This window comes from Ooceraea biroi, chromosome 2 (genome assembly GCF_003672135.1).
Source record: "Ooceraea biroi isolate clonal line C1 chromosome 2, Obir_v5.4, whole genome shotgun sequence".
Taxonomy (NCBI): domain Eukaryota; kingdom Metazoa; phylum Arthropoda; class Insecta; order Hymenoptera; family Formicidae; genus Ooceraea; species Ooceraea biroi.
In genome coordinates this window covers 753,911-767,352 of record NC_039507.1, presented here as the reverse complement: position 1 = coordinate 767,352, position 13,442 = coordinate 753,911, and the positions used below count along the sequence as shown (strand labels likewise).

Below are 13,442 nucleotides of genomic sequence, written 5' to 3'. Positions count from 1 at the left end.
TACCGTTCTTCGCGTTTCTCATAGTGAGAGGATGACGTCGCGCTGGATTAAAAATAGCCGCGTTTATTTTATTAATAGCGGGCGATGCGGTACGCGTTCGGATCGCGAGCCGATGATTATATGCGCCGCGTCTCGATTACGCGCGTGCGATCCGGGATTTCGATGTCGTTTCTGCGAAAATGAAAGTCCTACGTGCCTCCGCGCGAGGCAATCGCTAGCACGTCAGATCCTTCAGACGAGAGGAGAAGAAACGGGGAAGATGGATGATGATCATCTGGCGTAAAAGGGATTGCCACCTTTCTACATGCGTGGCTACAGGTGTGGTGTGCCGTTTTTGGGATACATTTCGTATCGAATCGGTCCTTGATCGATGCGTATGTATGATGCTTATATCACCAGCACTTCCAAGTATTGGCTGGCAGAGCTGGTCCAGAGTGGGCTGTGAGAGTTACGTTACTCGCTGGCTCGTTCGCGCACGTAGCGAGGGGAGAAAGAAGAGAAACGAGTTAGTCATGAGCAGTAAATAAGAGCGAAAGCAGCGAGAGAAGAGACATCCGGTAAAAGTCCAACAAGCTGCTGTGCTCGGGCGGGTATGAGCAATCACGCGGATGAACGAAAATGATGTAACAAAGTCGAAAAGGTTGAAATGTGTCCAAGCGGGAAGAGCTGCGGGATCTTCAATCGAGAAGAGGCATGATAACAGAATTAGTCTACGTCGCGAGGGAAATCTGATCGCGCGAGATATAGTAAATATATGACGGCCACTAATGACATTTTTGGAGATCCAGATCGTTCAGCATTGAGATATCAGTAAACTTTATTGTTATAATTTAGCAGGTACATTTTGCGCGGTCCAAGTTCTTCAGCCCTGTTATTGCAAACTCTGTTGATGAAATTTAATTAAGAGGGTAGCTGTGAAGAATAAAAACGGAAGGTACATTCTCACGCAAGCGTAAAAATGAAGGAGGAAGAGAAAAGCTAATGAAAAAAAAGAAAGGAGAAAATGGATCCAGTTTGAATAAAAAGGAATATGAAAAAGAATTATACTCGCTATAATCAATTATAGCGGAAATCAATTTGCGTGTTATGCTACATAACAGTGTCTGACTCGTAATGCAATTCTTGCTAATAAGATTACACCTAGTGAGATCTTAGCGCAAAATTGTTAAATTTATCTCGGAAATGCGAGAATAGCGCGCTAGGATTAAGGGATAATAAAAAGGATATGATGATACATAAAGGTGAGTAAAATGTGTTCAGTACGAACAATACGAAAACAAAATAAAATCAAAGAAAATTCGCCTGTAGTCGGCACGTCATCCTTAGATGACTTTCACAATTTGTTTTTTCATACATAATAATTAATTTTTTGGAATACTGATTTTCATATACTGGTTAATCCTGTTTGTTAATCTTGCCGTCGAATAAGACACTTTTTTATTTTTTATGTTTATTGTGAAAAATATAGTTTCTGCACATGTTATATTCGTAGAAACATAATATTTTTATGTCAATTAAGTAAGTACTTTACATAAAGCCGCAAACGTATCCTCTTCTTAGAAAATCGACTGGAAACGGAAAAATGAACCATTTATGAAGATTCTCTTTATTTTGTACGTAAAGAGATATATAGACACCTGAAGGATGTACTTGCAGGAATTTATTTCTATACAAGATCTATTTTTGCGGAGATCTATTTATTACTTATTTATTACGGAAACGAGTATTACCTTCATCAAGAGAATTTTTTAAAAAGCGAGCAATACACAGCAGTGGCATACGCACGCAAGAAGAGACTTCGATCTTGTCTCCTTTTCTTTAATCTACGAACTTTGAGATGCGCGGAACAACATAAATAACGCTTTCATAATCGGCGTTCCATTGTCATCGTCAGGAAGAATCTTACGATATAGAAATGAAAAATATTTAAAATTCCTTCAAGCGAGATAATATTGCGAGGTTTGTATTTATCGGGACATTGACATCACAGATCTAGATCGTATTAATAATTTCCTGATTTCGCTTTAATATTGATTTCTCGATAAAGTCATGCGCATTGTTATTATCAGATGTATATGTGCGCTTCACGAATATCTCACTTCGACTTCGAAACATAAAGTTTCACAATCGGCACGCGTGGTTGCCGTATCAGGGAGAATCTTACGATATAGAAATGAAAAATGTTTGAAATTTCTTGACGCGAGATAACATTACAGCATGCATCGCGAGGCTTGTATTCATCGGGACATCGGCATCGAGCACTGCAAATGCGATCGTATGAATCATTTCTGGGATTTTGCTTCAATATTGATTTCTCGATAAATTCACGCGCGTGTTGTTATCAGATGTGTAGGTGTGCTTTACGAATAATATGCCGCTGACATACTTTGCCTCTTGAATATAAGGTTTCGAAATCGGCACGCGTACCGCGACATATCTCCATCTTACCTTGTGTGTTCTCGGTTCTCCCATTGCGAGATGCGTATGCATCTATGCTCTGCAAAGCTGATAATTACGGGCAATAGGTATACAAGTGTGCCAATAAATGGTACCCATTTTTGGAGAAAACACTATTGACGAAGTGAGAATCGTTCTTCACGAGATCGATATTAATACATTCAATTTACTACACTGTTCTTTTTAGTCAACAAAATATTTCCGTGACGCATTGATCTCCGTGCGCGGAGAGAGAATTTTGGAATCGTTGAGAAAAGTATGCTTGTAAAAATGATTATATTGAATCAGTTAAAAAGTTCGGTTCGATTTTCAATTTTTCAAATCGATTTATATGTAATACAAGCAACAGCGTTAATAATGTTTATATCATAGACAATGTCTAATTGACAAGCAACGATAGCGATTACTTGATCGATGAATAATTTGTTTCTATTGAATGCAATAAAGTAAAATTTGACGCAAGAATCGAACCGCAATTTTTGACTGACGCAATACATGTATAAATGGATTGAGAAAGAAGAAACATCATTACTCACGCTTATCTATAAAACGATATATGCATAATGTAATAATAGATACAATTCGCACAGATGGTCTTGATTTCTCGCCATGGTAGGAATAATATCTCGAATGTAAACTAGGCTGAAACTGCCGATTCATCTTCAGATCTCTCATCATTGAGGAATCAGATAATAATGCCATATGTCGAAATGATCAGCGCGATATTATTACATACGGAAAAATTTAGCGGTTTTCGCAAGTTTTTCGAATATTCAAATATTGTAACTATCCTTTTTTGCTTTTTTTGCATGCCTGTTTTCTTTTTTTTTATTTTTGTCCATCGAGTGACGCTCGGCGATACTATATCGTAAGGTAGAGTGAAATAAAAACATGTTTCGTGTGATTATTTTCAAGTAACCTTTATCCGTGGCCCGACGTCTGATCCCAAGAATCAAGAGAAGGCCATTCTCCGACGGATCTCAAACTATCTTGTGATTGTTCTCGTATCAAATTGGTGTTTACAACTTTTCCTTAAGTGAAACACTGCAATTTGTTTCGGAAATTTCCTTTATTGATGGAAAATTATAAAGAAATGTGTTTTCGATATTTGTATTATTAATGTATGTGAGTATCTTATACGATTAAACTTATGATACACTTTTCGACATTCATGTAAGATACCTTCGAATAATTTATCGGTATTTTTTGATAATTTTGTTCTGTTTATAACTTATTCTTTCTTATTCTTTCAACCGTCAAATGCGTGCTTTACAGCAGAATAAGCTTTCAACATTTCGTTAACGTCCTCCTGTGTATTCGATGCATGACTATTCCAATAGGCAACATGTTAAGTAAAAATAAGATCGCGAATAAATTATGGCTAGTGGATGACGCCAATTGTCTTGCTACCTTTGTAGGAGCGATTAGAAAAATTAATGTAAAAAATGAATAAATTTAAGAGACTCGACAACGATGCAGCGGTAGTAGGGATGGCTTTAACGGGCAAAAAGTATTATAAGGTAGGTACATTTGAGACGCATGTTTCAGTTGCGGAAGTTACGTCGGTGGCAACGCACAAGTCGACGGTGTAACCAGCGGTTTTACGCGATTTACACGCAGGACTTACTTCGGTGAAGGTAAGGAGAAGGGAGAGAAGTGCTTGGGGCGCTGTGTGAACGTATGCAGCTGAAGAAAGTTCTTCCGTGTCGGTTTGCTTAGTGCAGCGCAGCAGTATGCAGCGTTGCATAATACTTTCGTTGATGAAGGAAAGTGTCTCTTTCTCTCTTTCTTTCTCTCCCCCTCCCTCCCCCTCCCCCCTCTCTCTCACTTTTCCTCTCCCTCTGCCGTTCCTTATGCAGCCGCAAGTGCGCAGCAAATTCAGATTCATGAGCCACATGCAGATCGGTCACGTTTCTTCTTTTCCGCTTTTGCATGCGTTGCTTTTGAGGGATATTTTGCGAGGGATACTTTGAGATTATTGTTCGATCAATGCGGACGTCGCATAAATGTACTCATTGCAACGTACGATAAAATCGGTTCCCCGTGGACGGAACTTAGGCGCGCGCGAGCGGGTGGATGGATGTTGTCGGTAAATAACTTCGCGAGCGTACAAAACGAAGACTCGAGTTACAATCGAGTTTCAGGCAACAGCTGGTTCCAGCAGATTCAATTACACGGCTCCCGGTTAAATACACGCTGGCAACGTTTAGTGCAATATTAAGTGCAACGTATCTAAAGCACTAAGCGGATCACGCGTCTAAATTCTTTCAGGCGAGTCCGTCCTGTGCGGACTATCCACATTTTTACTCCACACGTACGGCAACCCGCTTTGCTCACTTCTCGCCGGTCTTCTTTCAACGTCCTTGGTGATTATTGGCTCGAAGTTCAATTAATTTTTTCATCCTCAAGTCTGACCGAGTGACGTATGAAATCGAAGTTACGAAACCTGTGAACTGTAAAGAAACTGAAAAAACGGTTCCAACCAAAGACGAAGCATTTTTGCACGAATTTTGCATTTTTCACGATAAGCACGATCGTGCGCGCGATATCGTTACGCGCGGTGGTGAAAGAATTTCGTTTCTCTTTCAGCTTTGTTTCGCGCGTGCGACGTGATCTAACGTGTATGACCACGAAGCACCTCGGAGTGTGACGCGATCGATTTTTCGGCCGATATACGATTTGGCCTCCGGTCGGTCGGTTCGTTCGCGCAGTTTCAACCCCCTCGATCATCGTGCAATCCTTACGCGTGCGTTACGGGGGCTCTCTGCCCCTTTCTTCCTCGTCTTCCACGGGGGGGATTCTCACCATCTGCCGCTAACAGACAGCGTACACAACGCAGTGCAACGCGCAGCGCGCAGCGCACGGCACACGATAGCGAGCGTGATAGCGTCGACGCCGACGTCGACCTCGAAGCCAAGCCAGTGCGCATCTTGCTCCCTTTGTCAGGGTAGCTCTTCAGCAGGGAGAGGTGAGGTGGCCGATCGTTGCGCGTATCGGAACGTGGCGTGGCGTGGCGTGGTGTGGTGTGGCGTGGTGCGGCGTGGCCGAGGTGTGTGCACCAGAAAGAATCGCGAGGACACCTCTCCCGGTTCTCCTCATTTCCGGTCTCGGTAAGTGCGAGTACTTTCCGAGTTTTCGGGCTGCGAACATCTGCCGGAATATCCGCACGTGCGTGATTCTTTGCGCGATCCCGATTGCACGCGACCGGCATCACGAGGGGAAAGCGCGAAGATAGTGCATGCGTTAATTGATTTTAATTAAATGATTGATTGATTAATTAATTGGATTCTCTCGCGTCAAGGTGGCGATGCGCGCGGACACCGGCGTGCGGAATTTGTGAAGCTTTTGTTTCAAAAAATCAGAAAAACCGGAAAAAGATGTATAAAAAAATAAAAGAGAAAGAGAGAGAGAAGAGAAAGGAATATCAAGGAACTTGAAATCACGTTCACGAAACACGACGATTGCACGATTCGGATTTTGAAAATTAAATAATTCGATGAAAGAATATAAATAAATTAATTATAATTATTAGTCAATAATTACGCAATCATCGAGTGTCTTTGAACGTGATCAATGACTCGATTTAAAAGGTACCGTCTTTAATTTTATTTAAAAAATCGTGTCATGATTCTATCCAAAATACTGCTGCAAACACCAAGTAACCTGCTTTTGCAAACAGCTAAATAAATTACTCCAGAACTTTACTTTCTTTACTCGTTATCTTAATTAAATGAAAATTGCTTCAGAAAATATTTCACTCGTTCGAATAATGATTCGTTACTATGCAAAGCGGTCTGTTCAACCGATATCAAGACTCTTTTCTCGTTGTTCCTGCGAAGAATATACCATCTGTTTCGTCACAATGTCAGTCAGAAACAGAATAAAGTATGTCTTGTCAAGACACAACACCGCATCCGAAATTTCCTCGCACTGTTGTGCGTTTCGCGATCGCAATTCTCGCGTCACGCCGTAAAATGCGTTATCGCATTATGAGAATTCCGTCGAATTAATATCCCAACACGTAACCACGATAAGATAAGATCGTAATGAAAAATTGACGGGGCAACGGGTTCTCATCTGCATCTTATTACGGTATGTCGAGTCAAAGAAATTTGTCGTTATATCGAGGTTGAAATTATTATACATCTTAAATGGAGCAAGGTACGAGGGATAATCGCGGATTCGCGATTCCAGTTACACAATAAAACACACGCATCTCGTAAGAAGTCAAGATTGAAACGTGAAATCATTTTCGCGAATACGAAAAGTATCATCCGTGATTTTCATCGAGAAGAAAATCAGAGTCCGTACTTTACATTTTTTTTCTTTTTATTTCAATTATATTTCAATTGCTTGAGCAGAGCGACTTCTGCATCGTACGATATCAGAATTACCGTGCATCATACGCCCATACGTATACGCGAAAAGTGTAACTTCTGGTATGGCTGGCCGATCGATATTTGGAGCGTACAGGTCGATCGATCGCTTCTCTCTCTCTTTCTCTTTTTCTCTGAATCATACCACGTGCAATGACGGTGGCAATGCTGCATTAACCCTTTGGCGTACGAAGGGCATACCAATGTCTATGGTCTCAATGGATGAAGAAATCTTTTGCTCGAAAAGCGCGTATATACTCTGCAAACTTGACAATTGTGCCATACAAGCGCTACCATAAGTTACATTCAAGTACAATCTTATTTGATACGTCTTCCTCTCTTTTGCTTGCTTTGATTATTTCATTCACTTGCTTTTACTTATCTAGTTTTAATTAGTCGATACTGACCTACGACAGCGGTCGTTTGCGCAATTTTTAAACTCGCTCTACTTACTCGAGATGTACAAGGAAACGTTTTCAAAGTCACCGGAAATCTCCAAGCGCACTTATCGCTCGTAATTAATTAATGATCTTAATGATTAAACAGGCCGGAGGAATCGGTTTTATTTAATTATCCAGTTATTTCTCAACTATTTCATCTCGAGACGCATACATTTGCAATACTTGTGTTAATAGCGCACCAGTCGCTGCATCCTCTTTATTTCCGTTTCTGTCTGCTTTCGTCTCCTGTTCAGCGTGAGTCAGGTCAGTGCATCATCCTCGATAGCCGGTGATAAGAGTCCATCGTGAGATACTATTTCGTAATTATATCGTTCGAGGCCTCGAATTATCTTCTCGCATCGAGCGAAGAAACAAACCAGGGCGATAAGTGTCTAACGTAAACTCGACCTTGATAGAACGTCCGTTTGTCGATTATGTCACGTAATGTTTCAGCAAGAAAGAGAACGAAAGAAAGAGCGAGAGAGGAAGGAAAAAATTAGTTACAAATCCATGTTGAAGCGTAAATGCAGAGTACACAGGAAAATAGAATAATTTGCACGATGGCCATTGCAAAATTATATGGTCTTATTGTGCTCTATTGTCCGGCTCTGTGACGTCGTCAGAGAAGACAATGTCGGACAAAGTAGGCTCGCGACCGACATTATACGTAACATTTCACGCGCGATTATAGCTACATACACGACGAAACTGTGTACTCGCTTATGAAACATTAACGAACGCCTTTCTCGACGTCGGTTGATGACCGTCACCACCGGCCGTATCGATCTGGAAAAAGACATGTGTTGCAGAAGCCACACATATCTCTCGGGTCAAGGATACATTCGTAATCGTTGCATAAATTATGCCGACATGCGCGCTTGCGCGCCGATGGATCGCGCAGGTAGCGCGATTCGAGACTTTGAATTTGCCCCTTGTCCCTTAATGCTTGATATTAATGTTCTTGACGTTGATATTTAGACGACGCCGCGCGTAAAACACCGCACGCATCGAAATGGGAACGACGAACGCACAAACCAATTCGGGACATGCGAGCGACGAGGCACACTCGAGGGGAGGCTCGATCGACACGTTCTTCGCCGAGACGGTGATCCTCCTGACCGGCGCTACCGGCTTCCTCGGGAAGGCCCTTCTGGAGAAGTTGCTGCGCTCGTGTCCCCGCGTGGCCACGATTTTCATTCTGATCCGTCCGAAGAAGGACCAGTCCGTCGAAGAGCGCTTCAAGGAACTATTGGAGAACCCTGTTTGTAGATATTCACGCTTATTACCACGTACCACGTATCACGAGCTTGTACAAGCTTGTCCTCGCACCAAGCCTTTCTTCTTTCCTATCAGTTTTACGTTGCACCGAAACGACATGGGATTCGCGCTGCAATTATTCATGTCGAATTGACATTTCTCAACGGACCTGTGTAATGACGCATGCACGCATGTTAAATTAACATGATATTGATTCGAGTGTAGCGCGAGTCTCATGTATAAAGTGTCAAAGAGCCATCAATATCTACGACGAAAGGTCTCGCGACTGTTGCCGTTCTCACGATTATTATTACACCCGCGTGAAATAACGCGTTGATTCGAGAAACAGGAGATCGTTGTGTCTCTGATACCGCGCGATCACTTCACCGTCACTTTCATCGATGAGCGAAAACGAAGCGAACCGTGTTTCCCCTGATCGCAGGTCTTTGACAGGATACGATCGGAATTTCCTGCCGCCCTCAGCAAGATCTTCCCCGTGAAGGGTGATGTGGGCCTGCCGGAGCTCGGGCTCCAACCCGCGGACAAGGATCTCTTGATCCAGAGAGTTAATATCGTCTTTCATAGCGCGGCCACGGTGCGCTTTGACGAGCCGCTAAAAGTGGCGGTTAATCTCAACACACGGGGCACGGATCGCATGTTGGATTTATGCAAGCGCATGACGAACCTCATCAGCGTCATTCACGTCAGCACAGCCTACAGTAATGCCGATCGACGAGAAATCGGAGAGTTGATATACACGTGAGTCTTTTTTTTTCTACTTACGCATGGTACTCTGAGGCCGGTATTTATAGTCGCAACTTACATATAAGTAAGTCAATGCTCATTATCATTATTATTATTACTACTTAGATAAATAACAAACTTAAATCTGCTACTTTTAATTATTTAGCTAATTATTTAGCTAATTGCTTAAATCTATTAAATCCATTGAATTGACTGACCACGTGACATTTCTATTTTGATGTTTGTTTTTAATTGGTATTTGAGTTTAAAACGTTATTAAAGTTTGTATTTCTTTAGCAAAATTCAAATGCAAATTGCATTAATTCTTAATACAAAGTTCTGCATTTGCTAAAGAAATCCGCACAAAAAAAGACTTCTGATCAATATCATTCTATTGCCGGCTCTATTGCAGTCGAATTGTGATATATAGCTGTGTTTACGTACGCATGTACGAGACCTTGAGGAAATGAATTTTTTATCGGGAAAAATATTCAAGTAGCACTTTACAAGTTTACAAGTTTAGAAGTGGCGGAGAAAAAACTTTTCTTGCTAATGTTACAGCACACAGGTGAAACCGTACACGGTGATCGACATGTGCGAAAATTTAGATGACGAGACGATAGAAATAATAGAGAAGAGATTGATCGGCAAGCATCCCAACACGTATACTTTGACCAAGGGTCTGGCGGAGCAGATCGTAATGTCTAAAGGAAAGGGTCTACCGATTGCGATCGTACGACCAAGTATCGTCTGTGCTGCGTATCAGGAACCATTTCCGGGCTGGATAGACAACGTCTGCGGTATTACAGGTATCGAGCATAATAATCAAGCTCGATTCCGTGTTTACTCGAGATTGAAATACCGTAAATTTACAAATTTTTTATTTCGATTATTTGTGTGACTTTAATAAACCGGGGTTAGTTGGTTAAAAAAACTAGATCGATAACTGTTTGTAAACCGAGAACGTATTGTGCAAGAAGAACAAGCGCTTCTTCGTGGAAAGTTATTACAGAGATACGAAGAAACGCGATTAATGTGACTGACCGATTATAACATATTCGTTATCGTAATGAACACGAAAATCCGATAAAAGTTATTTACTATGTTCTCTTTACCAAGGATTTACGTTACTTTTTTATCTTTATATGTACTAAACATAAGGCGTTAGTATATATGACACTTGTAATCTGCCGAAACGTTGCCACGATTTTCTGATTTATTCAATATACGTACATATATAATACATAATATTTTATTATTTGATAGGTATAATGACGGAGATAGGTAGAGGCACCATTCGAAGTATCGTGTGTGACGCAAACTTAGTAGTAGACGTTGTACCTGTCGATTTCGTGGTCGATACATTGATCTGCGCGTCCTGGCATAATGTCATGCAACATACAGATGTGATTAAGATTTATAATTGCACCAGCAGCGTGGTGCATCCTATCACGTGAGTATCCGTTAGTAAATCGGCGAGTTGCAACATGGTGAAAGTAAAAAATGCTTCTTTCGCAGATGGCGCGAATTTGGATATCTCACGAGAAAACATGCTATAGAATCCCCGTCAAAGTACGTGATGTGGTATCCGGATTTCACGTTTAGGACAAATAAATTTATTCATGCTATCATGGTAGCTACATTGCACTTTTTGCCCGCGTTCATCGTAGACCTTATATTAAGGGTACAAGGCTGCAAACCAATGTAAGTATCCTTTCGCCTTTGAATCGCGTAAAAATATTATAATATAATTAATTTTATTAGCCTCATTTATAAATAACACATTTAACGCGTCGGCCTTTTTCAGAATGATGAAAATTACCAAACGATTCGAGCGCGCCGCTAAAACCGGCGAGTTCTTCGCGATGAATGAATGGAAATTTTACGCGGAGAATATGACGAAGCTGGTGAAATTTGTGAAAGCGTCGGAAGGCTGTAATGATTTCAATGTAGATATCAAAAGTTTAGATTGGGATACGTATTTGCATCAGTACATGCTAGGAATTAGAAAATATATTTTGAAGGACAATCCAGATACGTTAAATAAAGCTCGGAACCGTTTATCGAGGTAAGCTCGCCAGTCTTAACTATTCCGGTTTAACTATTCATTTATAATAAAATAATGAATTGATCATCAATCTATTACTACTACATATATAATGTATCACTATATTACAGGTTGTATTGGATGCACAAGCTATCCAAAGTATTCAGCATATTCGTGTTACTAGGAATGATCAAATGTGCCGGTCGGTGATGTCATCGAAAATTCTTCGAACGCTTCCGGATCGGGATTTGCGTGAACCGAAACGCGCTGCAAAAGTATTACGGAAAAAGATATTTTAGGAGGGGAATGTAACTCATACTTACATCTCGAAAACTAACTTTTGTGTCAAGAGAGTACTAATATATGATATATATAATGGAGAGTACTAATTAAATCTCAAGTATGTAATACTAACAGAAGAGAAGGAAATCGTATCCTTCCTTGTCAGCGAGAAATTATCACGTTATTGTAAACAGTTGTCATAAAAGACTTTGTATTATTTTAGATAATTGTAACTTCAAGGTTGCGGATATATCTGAGAATTCAAGCTGTAGATTTTTCACTAATCGCTATGCATCGTTTCTTCTACCTGTAAATTGTGTTTAACTAGTTCTGATTCAATCTTTTTGCTTCGAACTTTATGATATCGAGATATCACGGCGGAACGATTTTCCCCGAACGTTATTGGATCAGTTACATATCATATTATTACAGCATACGCGAATTAAATTTTATACGGCACAATAGCCGAAGTTTTATGATACACGACACTTTACATTTGCAAAGACTGACTTCAAATGAAATATTCTAAAAATAATACAAACCAGAGGACCTATACTGTGTTGCCTTATTAAGATCAATATCATGAATATGAATATCGATATTAATACAAATTTATTTTTGCTAATCCAAATATACTCTTATAGTAATGATGATCGAATAAATCAATAAATTCTATTGTATCACACTTATATACAACTTATATACAAACACATAACACACACACACACACACACACACACACACACACTCTTAGATTTACACATACGCGGGAATGCGAATGAAGTAGTTAATATTCATTCCTTTGCGAAAAATAAAACTGGGGAACTGTAAACGGCTGTGACATAAAACGATCACGCATGAGAGCTCGTTACAGCTCGCGTTGACTAATTACAGAGCTGATAAAACAAACGCGGCAGCTAGAAACTCTAAACAAATATGGGGTTGTAAAATTTTATGTATATCTGTAATACGATGAACGAAGTAGTAAATGTGTATCCAGTGTGTATATATTTGCAGTTGAATTCCGATATAGGATATTATGTACAGATTATTTATCGAGACGACATCCCTCGAGAACTCATAAATAGTTTTTCTGTGTATTTCTTATTTTAAAAGTCCATTCTCGCACGTAACTGAAATTATATATGGCCATTATTACACAGAAGATTGTTAAAAAAGAAATTTACAAAAAACTTTATCTGTTTAAATATCAAATATATTTACGGCATGTAATGTTGTAAGAATGACAATATTACAAATTTTATTAATTCTCAAGACTAATGTTTAATGTATAGCAAGTATATTATTGAGCATAAAACTGTTTAAGCACATAACTATATTTTTTCGCGTAATAATGTACCATAATTAACTCTCGGCAAACTAATGGAATACACTATTATTATTAATGAGCGATTTCATATCTACGTTTTTATATAAATCAATGTATATTGTATACTTTTATCAAGTATCAAACATATACAAGACAGATTTATAATTACATAAAAGATATTTGTAAACCTGGCTTTTTTATTTATAAATCCTATACCATATAGTTTAACTATTTTATCATTTATTATATATATATATATCTTTTCATTTTTTACAAATCTAAATTTAGATTTGTAAAAAATTGAAAGAGATAAAGAGTTTTTCTGACAAGTGTTGATTCACTATTTTGATTTAAAGAAAATGGTTAGCCGGCTAACTTAGAAAACTACTTGAACCGAGAGAGAGAGAGAGAGAGAGAGACTACTCTCTTGAAAATAATGTCGGTGACTCGCTTCATTCACTCAGCATAGATGCCAGAAATGGTATGTGATAGCATGCGATAGCATTGAG

The 13,442-nt window shown here is 39.6% G+C and overlaps 1 protein-coding gene across 2 annotated transcripts; it reads left to right on the top strand.

The window, feature by feature from the left end:
• The first annotated feature begins 5,261 nt into the window (after window positions 1–5,261).
• LOC105282918 (putative fatty acyl-CoA reductase CG5065) lies at window positions 5,262–13,120 on the top strand. 2 transcript variants are annotated; one of them, XM_011345249.3, is made up of 8 exons: window positions 5,262–5,567; window positions 8,252–8,534; window positions 8,973–9,289; window positions 9,836–10,083; window positions 10,541–10,727; window positions 10,793–10,978; window positions 11,082–11,342; window positions 11,453–13,120. In XM_011345249.3, the coding sequence occupies exons 2-8, from the start codon at window positions 8,286–8,288 to the stop codon at window positions 11,529–11,531; spliced, it is 1,527 nt and encodes a 508-aa protein (XP_011343551.1). In that variant the 5' UTR covers window positions 5,262–5,567; window positions 8,252–8,285; the 3' UTR covers window positions 11,532–13,120. The 2 variants fall into 2 exon arrangements, 1 of the variants encoding a protein (XP_011343551.1); XR_003406220.1 differs by lacking the exon at window positions 5,262–5,567 and having other exon boundaries at window positions 8,286–8,534; window positions 11,453–11,721; window positions 11,827–13,120.
• Window positions 13,121–13,442: the final 322 nt, after the last annotated feature.